Consider the following 18,645-nt stretch of genomic DNA (forward strand, 5'->3'; position numbering starts at 1 on the left):
CAAAAGTCATGAAGAGGGAGACGGTGCATGATGGGATGGAGGAGGGTTCAAAACAGCCAGGAAGATTTTTTACTTGCCAAGTAATCGTAGCACCTGCAGTATTAGTCCTGTTCTTATGGAAGATGACTGTACCTCTTACACATCCATTGTTATTATAAATATGTAACTTTTGAAGTCTGTTGTAATAGTTATTGTTGCTGTCATCCTTTCTGTGGTTCATGATTGCAGGAGCCCTTTAACCAGCTGGACTTCTAGAGCTGCACATTCCTCTTACTGCCAAATCCCTCCTAATCAAATATCAGGACAGTGATGGTGTAAGGGAGTATTGGCCAATGCAGTCTTTAGGACTCTGTTGCTAAAGTTAATTGTTCTTTTCATGTAATACATAGTTGCATGTTGGCCTGCTAGCAGAGTTGCAGATAAGTACCCAAAGGGGGATATTTCTGCTTATCTTTGTAACTGTATCTTGCTGTGTGTCTGATAGTGAAATAGAAGAAGTGAGTAATTGTTTAGAGTCTGGAAAGCAAATTCAGTACAAGGATTTCCAAACATGTTGCGTGTTTTTCCTGTGACTGAAGCACATTGTGGAGGGTTGCTCACACTGCTGCAAATTTACCCTAAAAATGATCCATCATAAGGTGAAATCTCTCCAGGAATACCTAGGTCAAAAAAGCTTGATCCCATTTCATCATTGTTGTTAGCCAATGTATCCACAAGCCACCTCTCAAAATGTAAACACCTAGAGAAGACTCAGGAAAGTAATGATGTTCTTTAGAGTCTGAAGGTTTCCTTAGATCTGGTTACACTGAGATCTGTGAGGCATGTTTACAGCCCCTGCCCACAGGAGTTGGTTTTGGCGGAGGCATTTGGTATGCCCTCATAGGAAGCTGCCATACTTTTGACTTTAGGAATATCATCCCAGATTGAAAGCACTATGCTGTCTATCAGTTTGATAGACCTTCTTGAGGGCTTCTTCAGGTGATGCTGAAATAGTCATCAGTGAAGGGGAGACCAGTATTCCTGTACTGCTTGCTCAAGTGGAGACTGCCAGAGACTTTGTTAAGATGTTAGGTTTGCCTGTTTTGTGGCCTTCAAGACAGATTACCCTGTTCACCCAAGGCCTGAAGTGCTGAAGGTCAAACAGATGTCAAACAGCTTGCCTCAGCCTCGTCAGAGTGACTCATTTACATGGCCCAGAACCCATTCTTCATCAAAAGATATTTTGCAGTTGTCCCAGGATTTCGTAAGCTTTTTGAAATCCAAGCAGCCAGCACTGGAAATTCAGTTTTCACAGGTGTTTATTCCTTACACATGTTTTCAGAAAATTTGCAAAATATTATGAGGAAGAGTAAGATACCAAACACAAAGAAATCATACCTAGCAAAGTACAAGACGTTTTCCCACTGGTGCTATGCTGGAGATCAGGACCCTAATTCAGCTCCGGTATCTTTGGTTCTCCAGTAGTTGTCAGACCTTTACAAATAGGAAAACCAAAGTTGAGAATTACCACATATGGTGTATGAGCAGATCGTTAGGATTCCAGCTGTCACTTAAGGGTTAAAGGTCAGGACAAACTGCAAGCTTCTAGCAATCATTTCTTAAATATAACTGGCCAAAAGTGTCTTCTTACTCCTAAAAGTCTCTTGCCTGTAGTACTCCAAAGTAAATTAGCAAAGTTTACCTTTGTTTATATCATCCCCTCCTTTCTGAAGAGTAAGACACAGGTTGTTCTTTTTTAAAACAGACGTTTACAAGCATGACTGTCTTTTGCCTCTTTGAAGGTACATTTCAGCTATATCAGCCCTTCTTCCTCTAGACCATTGTATTCTAAGTGACAAGTGAAGCAGCCCTTAAAAGAGATACTTTCACCTCAGGTCATCAAAGAATGTATGAGGAGTATCTTGAGACCAAAATTAATGTACTAGAAAAAACTTAACTTGTTCTTGAACTCTGCACCAGTTGCTTCCACTCTTCTTCCTGGAAGATGGTGTTCTTGGTACCTGCTACTTTTGCTCAAAGAACTTTTCAGTTACAAGTTTTTATATGCAAAAGACTTTTTTTTTCACTAACCTTCTTGCATCAGGTAGTTTGCCTCCATGTCTTCTTCCCAAAGCCCTAAAACAAAGGCGAAAGAACCTTACATTCTGTGGATGTGTGTAGATAACTGAGATTTTATTTGGACCAAACTAAAGAAATCAGCTAGTCAGGTCAAATGTTTCCTTTTCAAGAGACAGGGAGAGTAAACCTATTACTAAACAGACTTTATTTAAGGGGCTTGCTGAGTGTATTTGATTTTGCTTACTCTTCTTTGGGTAACCTTTGCCAGGCCATGTCAAAGCTCATTCCAATAGATCCACAACAAACACAACAGCATTCCTTCTGGGGTCTGTACCCAATCCATTTTATAAGCAGCAACCTCGTCTTCTGTCCATACTTTCTCCAGACACGACTATTTACATTTTGTAACCAAAGCTAAGGGCAGGCTTTAAAACAGCCATCCTCCAGATTATACTGTCCTAGTGGCCCAGTCAGAGCTAGGTGTCCCCCCCCCCCCAAGTCCTCATGCTTTAGGAGTCTTCCCAGAAGTGATGACTGCAACAATGAATATTATGGTGAACATAGAGTTTATTAGGAACTTAGCATAATTGTACATATGTGAATATATCTGCTGCTCAGTCCCTATTTCCTACCACCATCCCCTTTTCTTTCTTGCTTGTTCATCCTGGGATTGATGTGTGTACTGTTATCACTTATCCCCCCCCCCACACACACCCACACCCACACACACACACACACACACACACACACACTTACCCTGTCTTCTTTCATCAGGCATTCTACTTCTTTTGCCCAAAACATAGATTTCAGAGGCAGACTGGTGCCTATGGATAGGTCATGGACCCATGAAGGTTATGCTCTAAATCATCTGGCACTGTGATGTTCAGAAGAAGTTCCATGTCTGGTCAGGGGGAAAAAGATGTGAAGATGGCATCAGCTGACACCTCTCTTATACCACTGACATCCTAACTTGTGAGTGGGAGGGAGTCTGCCGAATCTAGATGGGGGAGGTTAGAGTGCTAGACATTGGGCTGGCACATTCTAGAAGTGATGACTACAACAGTGAATATATTTCAGTATCTCCAGTTAAAGTAAGCTCCTAATACAGTAGTAATTTTTCTTGTGCTAAACGTTTAGTTACATATGTAGCTGTTACTGTAAGGTGGGAGGGTGTAGTATATTCCATATATATTCCTTTGTTTCATTGTTATTACAGATTGCTGGAGAATGTTGCTGGATGGCATACATATTTTAAAATGTATGCCAAACTAAACCGAACTACATAGATTATGATATATATTTTTAATACTCCTGATATAAACACAATTGGTGATCAGGACCCAAGAGTCATCCTTTCAGTTTCAGATGCATCAGGGACTGTGAGGTCCAGTAACAGTTATATTGATTTGGCAGTTATGGAAGGAGCATGGTGATTGATCACGTCCCTGTTGAAGGATCACAGTAATAATAAAATGGGAGGAATGAGATCTCATTTTATGGAAAAGAGATGGGTTAGCACGGTTTGTATTGTTAACAATTGTAGTATTTACTGTGGTTATAGTGTCCTGTTTTGAAAAGTGTCCTTCTTTATGTTTCATTATTGAAAGAACAAAGATCAGTAAAGTGTGTTATGCACACAGTTTGTGTAGGTTTCTATTTTCACTGCAGATATAGCACGTGGATAGGTTCTTAGTCAGGAATATGTATACTTTAAACGAAAAAGAAGGGATACCTGAATAGCGTAATGTTCCTGATTTTCAGGGGCTTTGTCCTAGATTCTCTCCCTTGGAGGTTAGGAGCTATGGTTTGCATTTCCTTACTGTCCACTTTGTTTTGTTGTTTGATGCACTGTTGAATAAAAATCCGATATATAGAAAGTGTTTTCGTTTATGCTAGTACAATGTTATGAAAGTCGAAGTTATTTGCAAAGGTTCTGCACTGCATTCGTAGGTTAGTATTTTTTGAATGTTTCCCATTCAGCTGTATGAGAAATGTCAAACTAAGTTACACCTCTGATTTTATTTATAGAATTCAATGTTGGCCAGTACCGCCGTAATTTATTGAAAACTTACACATCATTTGAACTTTTCCGTCCTGAAAATGAAGAAGGCATGAAAATTAGAAAGTAAGCATATTTTGTTTCTGATTAACTTTTTTTTTTTTATTTTGTGACTCACCTATAAAGAACACCATTCTCCATCTCTTGGCGTGATTTAGCCTGACAAGTATGATTTCTGTTTAAGAAATGTAACCATGTAAGTACCTCTCCAACTGTTTTTTTTTTTTTTTTCTGTTTGGTTTTAATCCATTATTTTTCAGGGTTTGACACGGTGTGCTGCAGTAAAATGCAGAGAAGCAAAAATAAAAAGTACAAAATACATATTCTGATCTGATCCCTGCATGCCTTTCTTACACACCAAACTTTATTTTGGTCACACTTTATCTCCCTCTCTGTTTCCTTTATCGTTAGTGCAGTCAACAAAAAATATCTTCACAAACATTCCATTTACAAGCTTATTGACTTCTTCTTAATAAAGTAAGTAAACACCTTGCTTCACTGTAACTTTCAGGCTTTATGACTTTTTATATCCCTTCGCCAGTCTGACTTCTGTTGTCTTGTAGACAGCATTTTCATTTAGAAACCACCACACCTATATTCATCAATTAAATCAACCTTGTTATACTAATTAGTTCTCAGAACTGCACAATATAGCCACGTAAATGCATTTTAAGTGCAAGATAATGCAGTAAATTGCTGTATTAGCCTCTATTTAAATTGTTTGCAATAATATTCGCACACTGCTCAGACGTCTGTGATTCTGACTGCAGCAGCAGCCTATTGGATCTGTTAGTCTTGAGCAAATAAAGAAGTACTGCAGGCCTGCACTGCACACATGGCACTTCAAGTTTCAAGACAACCAGACATCATGAGACATAGTGGTCATCATGCTATGTGGAGTTACTGACTCAGTGTTACTGACTCTTAAGTTACAGTAAGTAACTTTAGTAAAACAAACTTTCAAAGGTTATTACACAGTTAGTTGCATTTAGAAATGGTGATATTTAGTTGCAAATCATAGTTGCATTGTGCTTATTAGTGAGTAGATAGCAGAACACACAGTACACAGCTTGATAACATATATTGAAGAAATGTTTGGATTTAGAAGTAGTACCAATGGGCATACCTCTCAACCTGGAAACATCAAAAATCTGGACAAGGCCCGTGAAAAATAGGTACAAATCTGTACACTGATTAACACACAATTTGCATACATAATTATGTAACCCCACCCACTCCAATGGAATTGTGGGATACCAACTTTCAAATACAAACTGAAGAACAGACAACCAAAATACAGCACCAGAGTCCCCCTGCAGCCATTCCAATGTCCCATTACCTGGCTATTTTGCCCCATTTACCATAAACACTAATGTGTGCATACTGCTTTAGTAATACAATGATTTGGATTTTATTTTTACATTTTACGGCCCAATGCACAAACACCAATAGAGATCTGCTAAACAAAGCAACACTATCACATAATGAAAACAGACTTGGCATTAAAACTTGAAACTCACATTCATTGAAACAACATTGAAACCCACAGACTACTAACTGCATTTACATGCAGCTTCAAAACCCCTTTCTGCTTCTTACAGCACAGCTATGCAACACAGAAGCAAAATGTCTATAAATCATGAGACCCTAGAACTGCATGAAAAGCTAGATGGGTAGCTTTGCATACTATGCAAGCTATCTATAAATTCTAAAAACATTCTGTCACATTTTTAGACTCGTCTAGTAAGCAGCTACAAGATCTATGTAATGTTCTAACTAAATGGTCTTTGGGTGTACTTTTTCTGTACTGGGTAAAATTCAGATCCATTCATAAACCTTCACTAATTCATTTATAAAGCAGGCTTTAAACCAAGCCATAAAAAGATTACTGTCATTCCTTACTGTTATCCAAATGCTAGTCATTCAGCACATATTCACACCTCTTTGGGTAGCCCAACCAATATGAAGAATAACTGGGAGAGATAAAGTAAAAAGATATCTTTAAGTTCTAAGCAGTACAATTGAATTAAGTTTCATTGTATGAACAAATTACTAGCAACTGGAAAGGAGAAGACAACAGTTAGTAAGCATCAACTGTAACTAAACATCATGGACAAGTAGTTATTACATGCACGAAGCAATTGTATAGCACATTCAAAAGGCAAACTAATATCCTATGGTCAAACACAATGATGCTGCAATTGTTAAGGTTAAAACATCGTTGCTGTCATCACAGCAGAAGTGCTGTGTGACTAATGCATTCCCAGAAAAGGTAGTTGCAAAGGCATTGTGTAACTAATGCATTCCACACAAAAGGCAGAAATGTGATTGAAGGAATATGTCTTTAGTCGTATTAAACACAGATACACTTTCTTTGCAATTGTGTGCAGTGTACAATGTAGAATATAGAAGCATTGATGCACTGTGGGCTACAAGTAAGTTTTACAGCAGAATTATAACTACTATGCAGCAGTAGTAGGTTGCACTGATTCAATCTAACATTGGTTTACCTTGCTTTATTCTCCAGACCCCAGATCAGTAATTTTTCATCTCTAAGAAAGCTTTCCAGTCAAGCTTCAGTAGCCGAGTGCTTTATCCATCCCACGTTTACCCGCTCGCGCTGCCTGCTAAAATTAAAACCTGTATTTCTGCTCGGCGACTCCGACAAGTGCTCACAGCCACTTGGAAAAAAATAAAATGAGCAATTGAGACTGAGTATTACTGCCATAGTGTTGTTGTTGCTGACTGGTTTTCTCACTGCTGTATTCCCGCTCGCAGCCAGTCGGAAATAATGACGTGAGCTCCTTGAGCTCAATTCCGACTGGCTGGTAGCCCTGACAGCGCTGACGTCATCGCGCACGTGATGACGTCAGCTCCGACAGCGCGATTTTTTTAAAAAAATTTAAAAATGAAGCAAAAAAATCGGAAATGAAGGGGTGCCAATCGGGAATCGTGGCACCCCTTCATTTGGACCCCAAAACTCGGTAAATACCGAGTAATTCGGTATGGTTGGGAGGTCTGCCAATGGGTCTTAGGTTTTTCAAGCAACCCATGGGAGTAGAAATGAATGAAACAAATACAACTGAATGTATGAAGATGTTTGATAATTTTGGGTTCACCTTTATGAAGTTTATTGTAGCATGTAATGACAAGAAAGTATGTACGCTTATGTCCGAGTTAGAACAGTTGGATGAAATAAACTTATCATGCTGCACCTCAGAAAATCCAAATCCCATCGAGCTACGTGCTCGAGAGACTTGAACCTCAGCACTGAAATAAATAGGACATGCTGGAGGGACAGATTCATAACCCAGAGGCTCCCTTCACTCTGGAATAAAATCCCAGTCCAGGTTAGGCAGAGACCCTCATTGACTCTCTTCAAGAGGGATCTTGATGAGTGGATGGGAGATGGTAGGTTTACCCCGGGTATCACTTCTGTGTCACTGTTAGACAGAGGCACAGTATACTAACCTCGAAAAAGGGCATAGCAAAATTCATTTAAAATGGGTGGCGAAAGCCAAACACACTGTGGCTAGGCTTATAAATGCCCTAGGGCAGATAGCCTAGTATGAACCTATGAATCTATGTATTTTATAAAATAAATTTGTTTGTGGTATTGGAACAGTGAAGAATTTGTGTTTTCTTCTGCTTTGAGTAGCGAACGTAGTATTAAATGCTATCTGTATTCTTGGTGGACTTTTGCTGACAGTTGCTCATAACTATTTGTTGGAATAGCGGATGGATTCACTTGATGAGTTGCCTTCCATCTTCTCTCCTGGGATGAGAGACGATATTCAGAAATTACAATCTGAAATGGCCATTATCAAAGGGGAACTCACCGGGCTTATAGACCTTATAAGCCAGCCAGGAGGGAGCAACGAAGATGAACGGTTGATGACGTCATCGGGCACGCTTAGGGGAAGCAAGTCCTCGACCCACATTCCAAACGGACAAGCTGATGGTGGAGTAACAGAAAGCCGAGCCTCTAATGGATCTACTACAGAGGAGAATGGCAGGTTGAGTCATTGTCTAAGAAGGGAAACAAACAGATCGGATGTAGACTTTAATATTTCAGGCGCCAAACCCAAACAGGTGGCTCCAAAAAGGACATACGCTATGGTGGGACATTCCTCAGTAGCAGGTACTATGCAAGCACCTAATGAGAACAATAATGGCGTACATAAGAACCGATATGAGTTAGATACATTTTTCAATTTTAATATGGATTTTAATGGCAATGAGAATCCTAGAGTGCTGAATGACAAAAACGACAGCAACCAGCAAAATGATAGAACTTTAAAGGATTATATATATGATTTTGGGAAAAAATTGAAAGTTTTAAAAAGTACACAGCTTGATAACATATATTTGAAGAAATGTTTGGATTTAGAAATAATACCAATGGGTCTTAGATTTTTCAAGCAACCCATGGGACTGAAACAAATACAACTGAATGTATGAAGATGTTTGATAATTTTGGGTTCACCTTTATGAAGTTTATTGTAGCATGTAATGACAAGAAAGTATGTACGCTTATGTCTGAGTTAGAACAGTTGGATGAAATAACCTTATTCCTTTATGTATTTTATAAAATAAATTTGTTTGTGATATTGGAACAGTGAAGAACTTGTGTTTTCTTCCGCTTTGAGCAGCGAACGTAGTATTACATACTATCTGTATTCTTGGTGGACTTTTGCTGACAGTTGCTTGTAATTATTTCTCAAAGGAAGTTATCTAACTCCTGCTGCTGCTGATGCCACTAAAAAAGTCCACAGAGAATTTTGATGTTAAGTTGTCAATCTCGCCTTCATTCTTGCTGGATGGGTTCGGAGCCGATCCTCGGCTCCGGCACTAGCTTTAGCTCGAGAACTCCTTTTACCAGCTCGAGGCAACCCTATATCCCATGATGCAAGGCGGAACTACCTCAGATCTCGTTTGCCGCTTAGCGAAAGAGGTCTCCTTTGCCAGCTGAGGTAAGTTTTTCTTGTTAAATAAGAAAAAGTTAGTTAGGGTTTAATTTCCCTTCAGTGTTAGGTTAGCCTGTATTTAGTACAGCCCACCCTATTCCCTTCCTTTTTAAACTTTAATATAGTTTTTCAGTGAAAGTTTTAGTCAGGCCTAGTTCCCCAAGTTATTCCCTTCCTGTGTGTCTGTGTAGGGATTAAGTTGTGTGTTTGTGGGGACTGTTTGTGTATATCCTTTTAGGATGTCTAGGGAAGGCAAGGTCTCAGGCTTCAAGAAGTGTGACCAGTGCTGTCAGAAAATGTCCCTGACAGACGGTCACACTGCCTGGGGCCTTTGCACCTGCAGGACTCCTGTGCGTTGTGTCATGCCTTTAGCCAGCGAGTCCTGCAGGAAAGGAGGAACAAACTGATCCTCCGAGGTTTGTTGAAACCTGAAGGTTCTCCTCTAAGCAAGGGGCAGGAAAACCTCTTAAGCCACTGAAGGCTCAGGCTACAGTGTCTAAGCCTCCTCTGGTGGCTCCGTTGGAGCCGATATCGCTCGGCTGGAACTGATGCTTCTTCTGCCAGAGTAGTGGGTTCGGTGCTGGCCGGCTCCGATACCCTGACTACTGTTGCCTTGTCGGCTCCGGCTGGAGCCCATCGGAGCCGAGATCCTCGGCTCCATCTGGGGTTCAAGGGACTTGCCCGATGGCTCCGCCCGCAAGAGATCCCGGTCCCTTCGATACTAAGTATCCACTCGGCCCGGGTCTCCTCTTTAGCCATCGGAGCCGATCTTCGAGATCTTCCAGGCTGTCTGACCACGATTTGGAGAGGGTGGTAAGCAGGCTGTTGAAGTCTCAGGCACTGGCCCAAATGCTCCATAGCCCGTCTCAACAGACTCAGCCCCAATTCTTGAGATTCCTCCTCCGACTCCACACCAGAGTCTTGGGACAGCGATACATCCTTCGGCTCCGTCATCCTCGGCTCCGATCTCCTCCTTGAGACTTTCCTTGGAGGGATCCGTCGTCGGGTTTCCACTGTCGGCTCCGAGGGGCTAGTGGCATCGGACCCTTGTCGTAAGCTCGGCGCCGACATCTGCCTCGAGCCTTCTCTCTCCTTGGAGCCGACCATTCCTGTTTCTTCGGGTGTGTTCAGGTCTCCCGGGGAGAGGAGCCTTTGAGGTGATGAGGAGTGTCCTGGCCTCTGAGCCTGGTCAACGGTCTATCCCTCTAGCTCCTCCCTCATCAGTGCCTGCAGAAGCCTCTTGCCAGCCTCTTGCTCTCAGGCCCAGGGATCCATCGCCCCAGGTTTCCCCACTCCTCCTCTTCCGAGGTTTCTCCTGACCCTGCAGGTGAACCCCTCGGAAGAGGAAACACACAGACTCCCTGAGTCTACTACATCTGATACCGACTTAGATGAGTCGGAGGGTTCCCCACGGTCCCCTCTGAGGATGTCTCATTTTCAGACATCCTTGAGCTCCTCAAACAGAGGGGAATTGGCCTCCATTGACCCCTCCGAGGATGAGTCGGTATACCTGGAGGCTTTGGATCCCGACCCTCCACCTCCTGGGTGTCTCCGCCTTCGACCCACTCATGCAGGTAGTGGCTCGCCAGATTCTGTGGAACCTGTCCCCAGGAGACCATCCAAATTCATCACGGCCCCTTCGGACAAACAGTTCCTGTCCAAAGGTGTCTCTGTGGATGCTATGGTGGTGGCGGCCACTAAGAAGGAACTGGCGGATCCTTCAGTACCTGTCCATCCTCCTAATAAGGATTCTAGGACCATGGACAGGTATGGAAAGCGGATGTTTTCTTCAGCGACCTTTGCAATGCGTCGCTGAATTACCTTTGTCACTTCACCAGGCTTCAACGAGATATTCTCAAGGAACTGGGGAAGTAGTCCAGGATCCTTCAGCTGCTGGGGCTCAGGAAAAGATTGCCTCTCAGCTAGCTATCCTGAATTCGATATCTAACTCCTCCATGCGGCTCATATCTTATGCAGCCGATGGAAAGCAGGGCAAGAGGCACAGGTGTTGCTCTTAGACGCCAAGCCTGGATGCGGCTGTGTAATTTTGGACCCTTCACCAACACCCTTTGACGGTTCGGCTTTGTTCGGACCTCAGGTGAAGGATACTTTGACCAGATGTGAACAAGACGGTAAAACTCTTTCTGCCGTTGGAGTCCAGTTTTCCACTCCTTCTAGACCATATCCCAAGGGTCAGAAGGGGAAGATGTGGTTCCGTAAAGCCCAAGGAGCTACACGGACACACGTGGTCAGTTTACCCCTAGAGGCAGAAGGGGTAACAATAGACGCCCTAGAGGCAGGGGGTCCTCAGAACCAGGGCAACAGGGAGCCTCTTCCTGAGAAGCCCTTTCAGCATCCCTGAGGTGTTGCCCGACTGTCCACCCTTGGAGGCAGTCGGAAGAATTTCGCTGTACCCAGTAGCCTGGCAATCCCTATCACAAGAGAAGTGGGTACAGTCGATTATATCCGAGGGTTACAAAATCCCTTGAAGGTTTCCCCTCTACAATCCCTTCCAGACATCTCACCCGGTCAAAGGGATTTGGCAAAACAGGAAGTTTCAAAACTCCTGGGAAAAGAGCCATCCAAACAGTGCCGGCAGACCAAGTAGGATCCGCTTCTACTCAAGATTCTTTGGTCCCCAAAAGGACGGGAGATTGAGACCAATACTAGACCTAAGCAGACTAAACAAGTCTGTCAAAAGGCAAGATTCGGATGGTCACGCTGCAATCCATTCTGCCCTTTCTGGGCAAGGACAACTGGATGTAATCGATAGACCTTCAGGATGCACTATCACATAAAGATTCACAGACGCCCAGAAGGTTTCTCCGCTGGCTGGGAGCCAGTCATTACCAATTCAGAGCACTGCCCTTTGGCCTCACTTCAGCCCCCAGAGTGTTCACCAAATGCATGGCGGTGGTCACAGCTCACCTGAGACGCCGAGGATTCCAAGTGTTTCCTTATTTGGACGACTGGCTCCTCTCCGCCACCTCCAGGGATCAGCTTCTTCGGTCCAGAGATTACACCTTACTGCTTTGCAAGAGTCTAGGAATTTCGTGAATTTCAAAAATCCTCTCTGCTGCCTTGCCAATCTATCACCTTTATAGGCAGAGTTAATACCGTCAAAATGTTAGCCAGACTAACAAATCAAAGGATTCTGGACATCCAGAAATTTGTTCAGCTTCTGTTACAAAGCAACAAGGTCAAAGCCAGGTTTGTCTTGAAGGTTCTAGGCCTAATGGCTGCAGCCATTGTTCTTCTTCCACTAGCTCGCCTCCTGCAGTGGATGTTGTTCACGCAGTGGTCGTACCCATCTGCCCATGAGACACGAGATCTTAGTGACACAGTCTTGCAGGGCTCATCTACGATGGTGGGTATCTTCCCCTCTTCTTCAGCAGGGCCGACCATTTGTTCCCCTCCTCCAGTTGCCACAGTCACCACGGATGCCTCTCTGATCGGGTGGGGGCATTATCAGGGCAGGATGGTCCACGGACGTGGCAACCCATAGAATACCACCTGCACATAAATGTCCTGGAGATGAGAGCAGTGCTTTTAACGCTGCAAGCCACTTTCTTCCCACAGGGACTATTGCAGTACAGACAGACAACATGTCCGTGGTCTGGTACATCAACAAACAGGGCGGAACCAGGTCCTATCTCTTATGTCGAGAAGCTCTCAGACCTTGGCAACGGGCCATCTCTTCTCAGCGCATTGTCATAGCAACGCACATCCCCGGCAGGTCCAACCTATTGGCGGACAGGCTAAGCAGATCTATTCTGATGCCTCACGGTGGTCTCTCAATCAGTCTGTAGTGGATCAGATTTTTCTGGTGCACCCCTTGTGTTGCGATCTTTTCTACCCCCTCAAAACAGCAAGTCCCCCGATTACTTCACACTATTTCCTCTTCCAGGCCAACCCTTGAGAGACTCTCTAACCCAGGATTGGCCTCGGGACTTCTTTATGCTTTTCCTCCCTTTCCATTGATTCCACAAGTCATTCAGAAAGCCACCGCTTTGAGAGCCAAATTGATCCTCATTGCTCCATATTGGCCTCTCTACATCATCACCTTCTGGTGCAGCCCTGGCATCTGGACCCAGTTCCGGATCTTTTGATCCACCAGTCGGGTCAGCAGCACCGAGCCATTTATTCTCTCAACCTCACTGCTTGGTTGCTCCACTTCCTTCCCTAGCCAGGCTACCAATGATTTCTGACTCAGTCAGAGACATTTTAGTGTCTTCTTTAAAGTCGTCCACTAGAACTGTTTATGCTAGCAAGTGGCGACGCTTTTCTATTTGGGCAAACGCCAAAAATATTGATCCCTTCACGCTCCTATACATTCTGTTTTGGATTTCCTGCGGAGGTTTTTCATTCAGGATCGTCATCATCTACAGTCAAAGTACAAATGGCTGCTATTTCCAAATTTCATGTTGGCTTGCAGGACAATAACATCATGTCTCATAGGTTATGCAAAGCCTTTTTGAGAGGAGTTTTTCTCCTAAAACCGCCTGTGAAACATCCTCCTCCGCAATGGGATCTGAACTTAATGTTGGCATCCTAATTCTACCTCCTAACCATCTGCTACGTGTTCTTTAAAGTTGTTGACATGGAAAACTATATTTTTGCTGGCTGTTACTTCTGCAAGAAGAGTTTCTGAGATTCAGGCCCTCTGTATTCGGCCTTATCTGGTGTTTCATAAGGATAGGACTAACCCTTCCTTTCTTCCCAAGGTTGTATCTCAAGCCAATATTAACCAATCTATTGATCTACCAGTTTTCTTTCCTAACTATTCTGACAGAGCTGAACAGAAGCTGCATTTTTGGATGTTCATCGTCAGCTCAGGTACTACTTACATAGGACTAAACAACTTAGAAAATCAGATCAATTGTTTGTCTCCTATGCAGAAACAGGTTGGGTCTTCCAGTATCTAAAGTGACCTTATCTAGATGGTTGACTTCCACCATTTCCTATGTGTACTCTCTAAGGGCAAACAACTATCTTCTAAGCCAAAAGCTCATTCAACCAGGAGTCTATCCACTTCTGTAGCCTTTCAGGATACACTTCCCATTGACACTATTTGTGCAGCAGCTACTTCTTTTGTGTCTCATTACAAGTTGGATTTGGCCTCCAGAGATAGGGCCAGTTTTGGTTCCACTGTTCTCAAGAGTCTGTTCCATTGAGCCACCCGGGATACAGGTGCTAGGGGCCGGTCCCATCCAGCAAGAATGAAGATTGACAACTTAACATTTTTATGTACCTACCATAACGCCATGTTAGTTGTCTTCATCTCCACCCTCCTTCCCCTGGCCTGGACAGATCTTGGAGAGTTCCTATTAGATTGCTTCCTCTGGAGCATTGTTATGAGGACTTCTTTTAGGAACCATGGTTCCTAATTATATTAGGATAAGTCTTTAGCAGGGTTAGTTAGCTGCCAAACGAGATCTGAGGTAGTGCATCATGGGATATAGGGTTGCCTCGAGCTGGTAAAAGGAGTTCTCGAGCTAAAAGCCGAGGATAACCCATCCAGCAAGAAGAAGGCGAGATGAAGACAACTAACATGGAACGTTATGGTAGGTACATAACTTCTAATTCTACTACTTCTACTTTGCTACTGCCAAGAAAGCCTGTAGAAAAATAGAAGTAGTAGAACAAAATGCTGTAACCAAGAAAAGATTACAACGTTTTTCTTCTTTCTGTCTGCACCCTGCATCACTCCTTTTCTGTATGTTTAAATTTGGTGAACTTTCTGCTTCACGTGGATCTCTGACTGGTTAGCTCAGTTCTTTGTGGGACAGACTGAGAATCCTTAGAAGGAACAGAAAGCCTGTGAATGTGAATGTGAAACATAAATGAAGTGGTCAAGTTTGTACCATGGATGGGGAAGGTGACACAGCTGTGGCAGCTTTGATCAGGGCACTACAGCTGCAGCCACTACAGTTACAGGCAGCTTCTATATTTACTTTAGAATAAATGAATATGTTAAAAATGTCCCTGTTAAAATTATGCCATAGGTAGCTTTCTCATTTTCCTATTCCTAAGGCCTGCTCTGGAAAAGGGAGAAGAGCTTCATAGGTTAGTACTAGACTAAACGCTCTTGCAGGATATTTTAAGCCTAGTCAAATTTTCCATTTGGTGCTTGGAATTACCTATTCTGTTTAGTGTTTTGATTAACCTTACCCCTTCATGGATTATATTTATGTTATCTCTAGTGGTCATAATTAATATCATACCATAGACACGTGGAAAGTCCTTAGTCATGGGTTAAATCATTTAGGAGCTGCCTCTATCCATTAGTTGTACAGGAGGGAGCCTTGAGGTAAATGTTATATTACCCATCCATAGAGCCAAGTTATGCTTGAATTTGGATAGGAGTATGCTTTATTTAAAATGGATGGGAATTCTGTTCCAAGGCAATGGTATCCTGTCTAAGATGTAAATATCCCTCCCAACCATTCTGTTGATGTTCCAGAACAGATTTAGATCCTTGATGTTCTTCGTGTTTCACTGTTGCAGTCATTACATTTGTGTAATCTGCTGGCAGGTTGCCCTCAGTCGGCCTGAATAACAAAGTCTTGGGTCCTGCGTCGGTTGCTGTCTCTTCTTCCATGACGTTAGGTCATCAGGGGTATAAAACATGCAGCAAACGCCATTTTAATCTGTCTTTCTTGCTGAGCGATGCCCGAAGCAGGAGCAGTTCGCAAGTGCCGGTCGGCCAACTCCTGAAATCTTCAAACTAAAGCTAAGTACCCCATTGGGGAAATGTTTTCTTGCTCCTTACCGATGTCAGTAAAAGTTAATAATTGCATTACTTCTGGCAAGCAAATACCTCATAAGGATTTTCATTTGTACTGTATTCCTTGCCTAGGCCCTGATCACAGTGTGCCTTGCTGTCGGTTTTGTGCTAAATGTAACCAAAGCACTATTAAACGTCGGTATATTTTTGCCTCTAAATATTTTGGCTCAAGATTTAACTACCATGAAATGTCGTCAGTTAGCAATCCGACTACCGGAGTTCAGAAAAAACACAAGGAAAAAGACAGAGACAGACCGTCAAGGTCCAAAACCGATGAGGAAGCTTCTCCTAAGCCAGTCGCTGGGTTGCCGGTACTCAGTTAGGTGCTTTCGCAGCCCCTGATACCCGCTACCTTTGAGTCGCAGGCCTCTACCGAGACCCATTCAGAGTCCGGTATGCCGCAAGATTCTTAGAGTATTGAACCCGCAGATGTCTCTCCCTTGGATGGGTCCAGAGCCACTGAGCAGGTAGCAGCTTCTGAGGGTGTTTTCAGGCCTCAACATTTTTATATTAAACCGACACCAACAACAAAAACAAGATCAAAAACAACTTCTGTGTCTAAAAAACTGACGCATGAGCCACATGCTCAGGTCCCTATGCCTAAAAAACAGATTATCAGAATGGCTGAGGATTTAATTACTTTGATCAGGGGTTCCCAACCCCCCCCCCCCCGCTAAGATGGCCTAGGCAAGGCACTGATTATGAATCTTCAGATCAGGTTTCCATTTCTTCTGATTCCTCTTCTGATCAGGAATTTTCTATTCCACCCTATGAGGATTCTGATGCAGAGGAATCCATTCCATCTGCATCTCCTCCTGAGGATTACTCTTTTGGAGAGACTTTGCATACTTTAAGGGAACATTTTCACTGGGAGAGTCAGGATTTCTCTGAATCAAAAAAGAGGCTTAGGGACTTCCTTCTTCTTCCTCAGCATAGGCCTTTGGCAATATGTCCTGTATTAGACTTTGTTGATCATATGTTCTCGGAATCAAGCTTGGCCCCTGATACCCTGCCACTGGCTCCTAGTAAACCAGACAGATATTACAGGGTTCCTGACTCCCACAAATTTATTTTCAAAAATCCTGCTGCTGATCCTGAGACTATTTATCAGGGTCCCAAGGGGGTTAAGGCTTCTACAGCCAAAAATCCTACCCCTTCTGATAGAGATTCCAGGGCGCTGGAGAGATGGGGTAAGAAGGTTTACATGTCTGCAACCTTGGCAATCAGGGCTTGAAACTGCCAGTTTCATATGCTTAAATATCAACAGCATGTTATGGGCGTACTTAAACAGAAAATGATGTTGATTTCTGATTGTGTGGAAAATAAAGAGTTACAGGATTTATTACATTCAGCAGAACAGGTTGGAAAGCATAATTTGCAATGTGGTTTTGATTCCTTGGAGGCCTCTTGTAGGGCCGCCGTTACTGGATCTGTGATTAGAAGGCATGCCTGGCTCAAGGAGCAAAATCTGCCTGATCATGTTAAAGCTAAATTGTTGGATGCCCCTTTGCACTATGATACTCTGTTTGGTAATAAGGCTGAAGAGGTTTTAAAGAGAATGGAAAACAAAGCTAAATCTATGCAAACTGTAAAAGATTTCTTGCAAGTGCAGCCACCTAGGTTCAGTAGGCACTGGCCTACTAAAAATTGGTCCTTTCTTCTGTCCAACAGAGCCACTCAGGGCAAACCCAGGTGCTCAAAAGGCTCCAGATATCAATCACAGGGTTCTTACAGGTCAAAGCAGTGGAGTGCCTCCACCTCCAGATCTGGAGGAAACAAAGGACAACCCTACAGTAAGCAATCTCAATGACTTTCTTCTACCATCTCCAAGCATTTATCTTTTGGCAGCCCCCTTGGGGGAAAACTAGCACTTCATGCTCAAAATTGGCAGTTAATTACCCAGGACAAGTGGGTATTAAATATTGTATCCCAGGGGTACAGATGTCATTTCCATACTTTGCCAATTCCAAACGGATGGCCGGATCTGCCACAAAACAAGTGGGCAGAGGCCCAGAAACAAGTTATATCCTTCATGGATATGGGGGCTATTCAACCGGTACCAGAAAAGGAAAAAGGACAAGGATTTTATTCAACACTTTTCCTGGTACCCAGAAAAGACAATTCATGGCATCCAATACTGGACTTATCGATTCTGAACATGTACCTGGACATTCCAAAATTCAAAATGCTGACTTTGCAGCAACTACTGCCTATGCAAGGCAAGAATGCTTGGTTAGTCGCTCTAGACCTAAGGAGGCATACCTGCATATCCCAATAAGGGAATCATGCAGACGATACCGCTGCTTCAAGGCAGGTTTTTTGCATTACCAATTCTCTGCACTGCCCTTTGGCTTATCTACTGCTCCCAGGGTCTTTACAAAGTGCCTGGCACCAGTAATTGCATTCTGCAGACAAAGAAACATCCAAATTTATCCTTATCTGGACGATTGTCTCATTCAAGCAGAGGACAAGGACAATCTTCTTCAACATCTGGCGTTTGTAAAAAGGCTTCTAGCATGCCTAGGGTACACCATGAACGAAAATAAATCACAACTGGTACCCTCTTAAATAATTATATTCCTGGATGCAAGCTTGAATACAACTGCCCAGATGGCTTACCTCACGCCAGACAAACAAAGGCAACTGACAACATGCTTCAAACAAATGGCAACAAAAAAACAGTTATCTGCAAGACAAATTCTGCAGGCTTTGGGATTCATGGCATCCTGCATTCTACTGATTCCATATGCGAGATTGCATATGAGGAAACTTCA

The 18,645-nt window shown here is 43.1% G+C and overlaps 1 protein-coding gene across 3 annotated transcripts in view; it reads left to right on the plus strand.

Moving 5' to 3' along the window:
* The window catches only part of LOC122807151 (6-phosphofructo-2-kinase/fructose-2,6-bisphosphatase 4-like), an 877,767-nt gene that overhangs the window by 173,364 nt on the left and 685,758 nt on the right, over window positions 1-18,645 (plus strand). For all 3 annotated transcript variants that reach the window (XM_044078168.1, XM_044078167.1, XM_044078169.1), the window contains one exon: window positions 4,087-4,183. In XM_044078168.1, the coding sequence (XP_043934103.1) occupies window positions 4,087-4,183 (97 nt within the window). The remainder of the gene's footprint in view (window positions 1-4,086; window positions 4,184-18,645) is intronic.

The sequence above is a fragment of the Protopterus annectens genome, chromosome 7.part0, assembly GCF_019279795.1.
Source record: "Protopterus annectens isolate FY-2018-M chromosome 7.part0, PAN1.0, whole genome shotgun sequence".
Classification (NCBI taxonomy): domain Eukaryota; kingdom Metazoa; phylum Chordata; order Ceratodontiformes; family Protopteridae; genus Protopterus; species Protopterus annectens.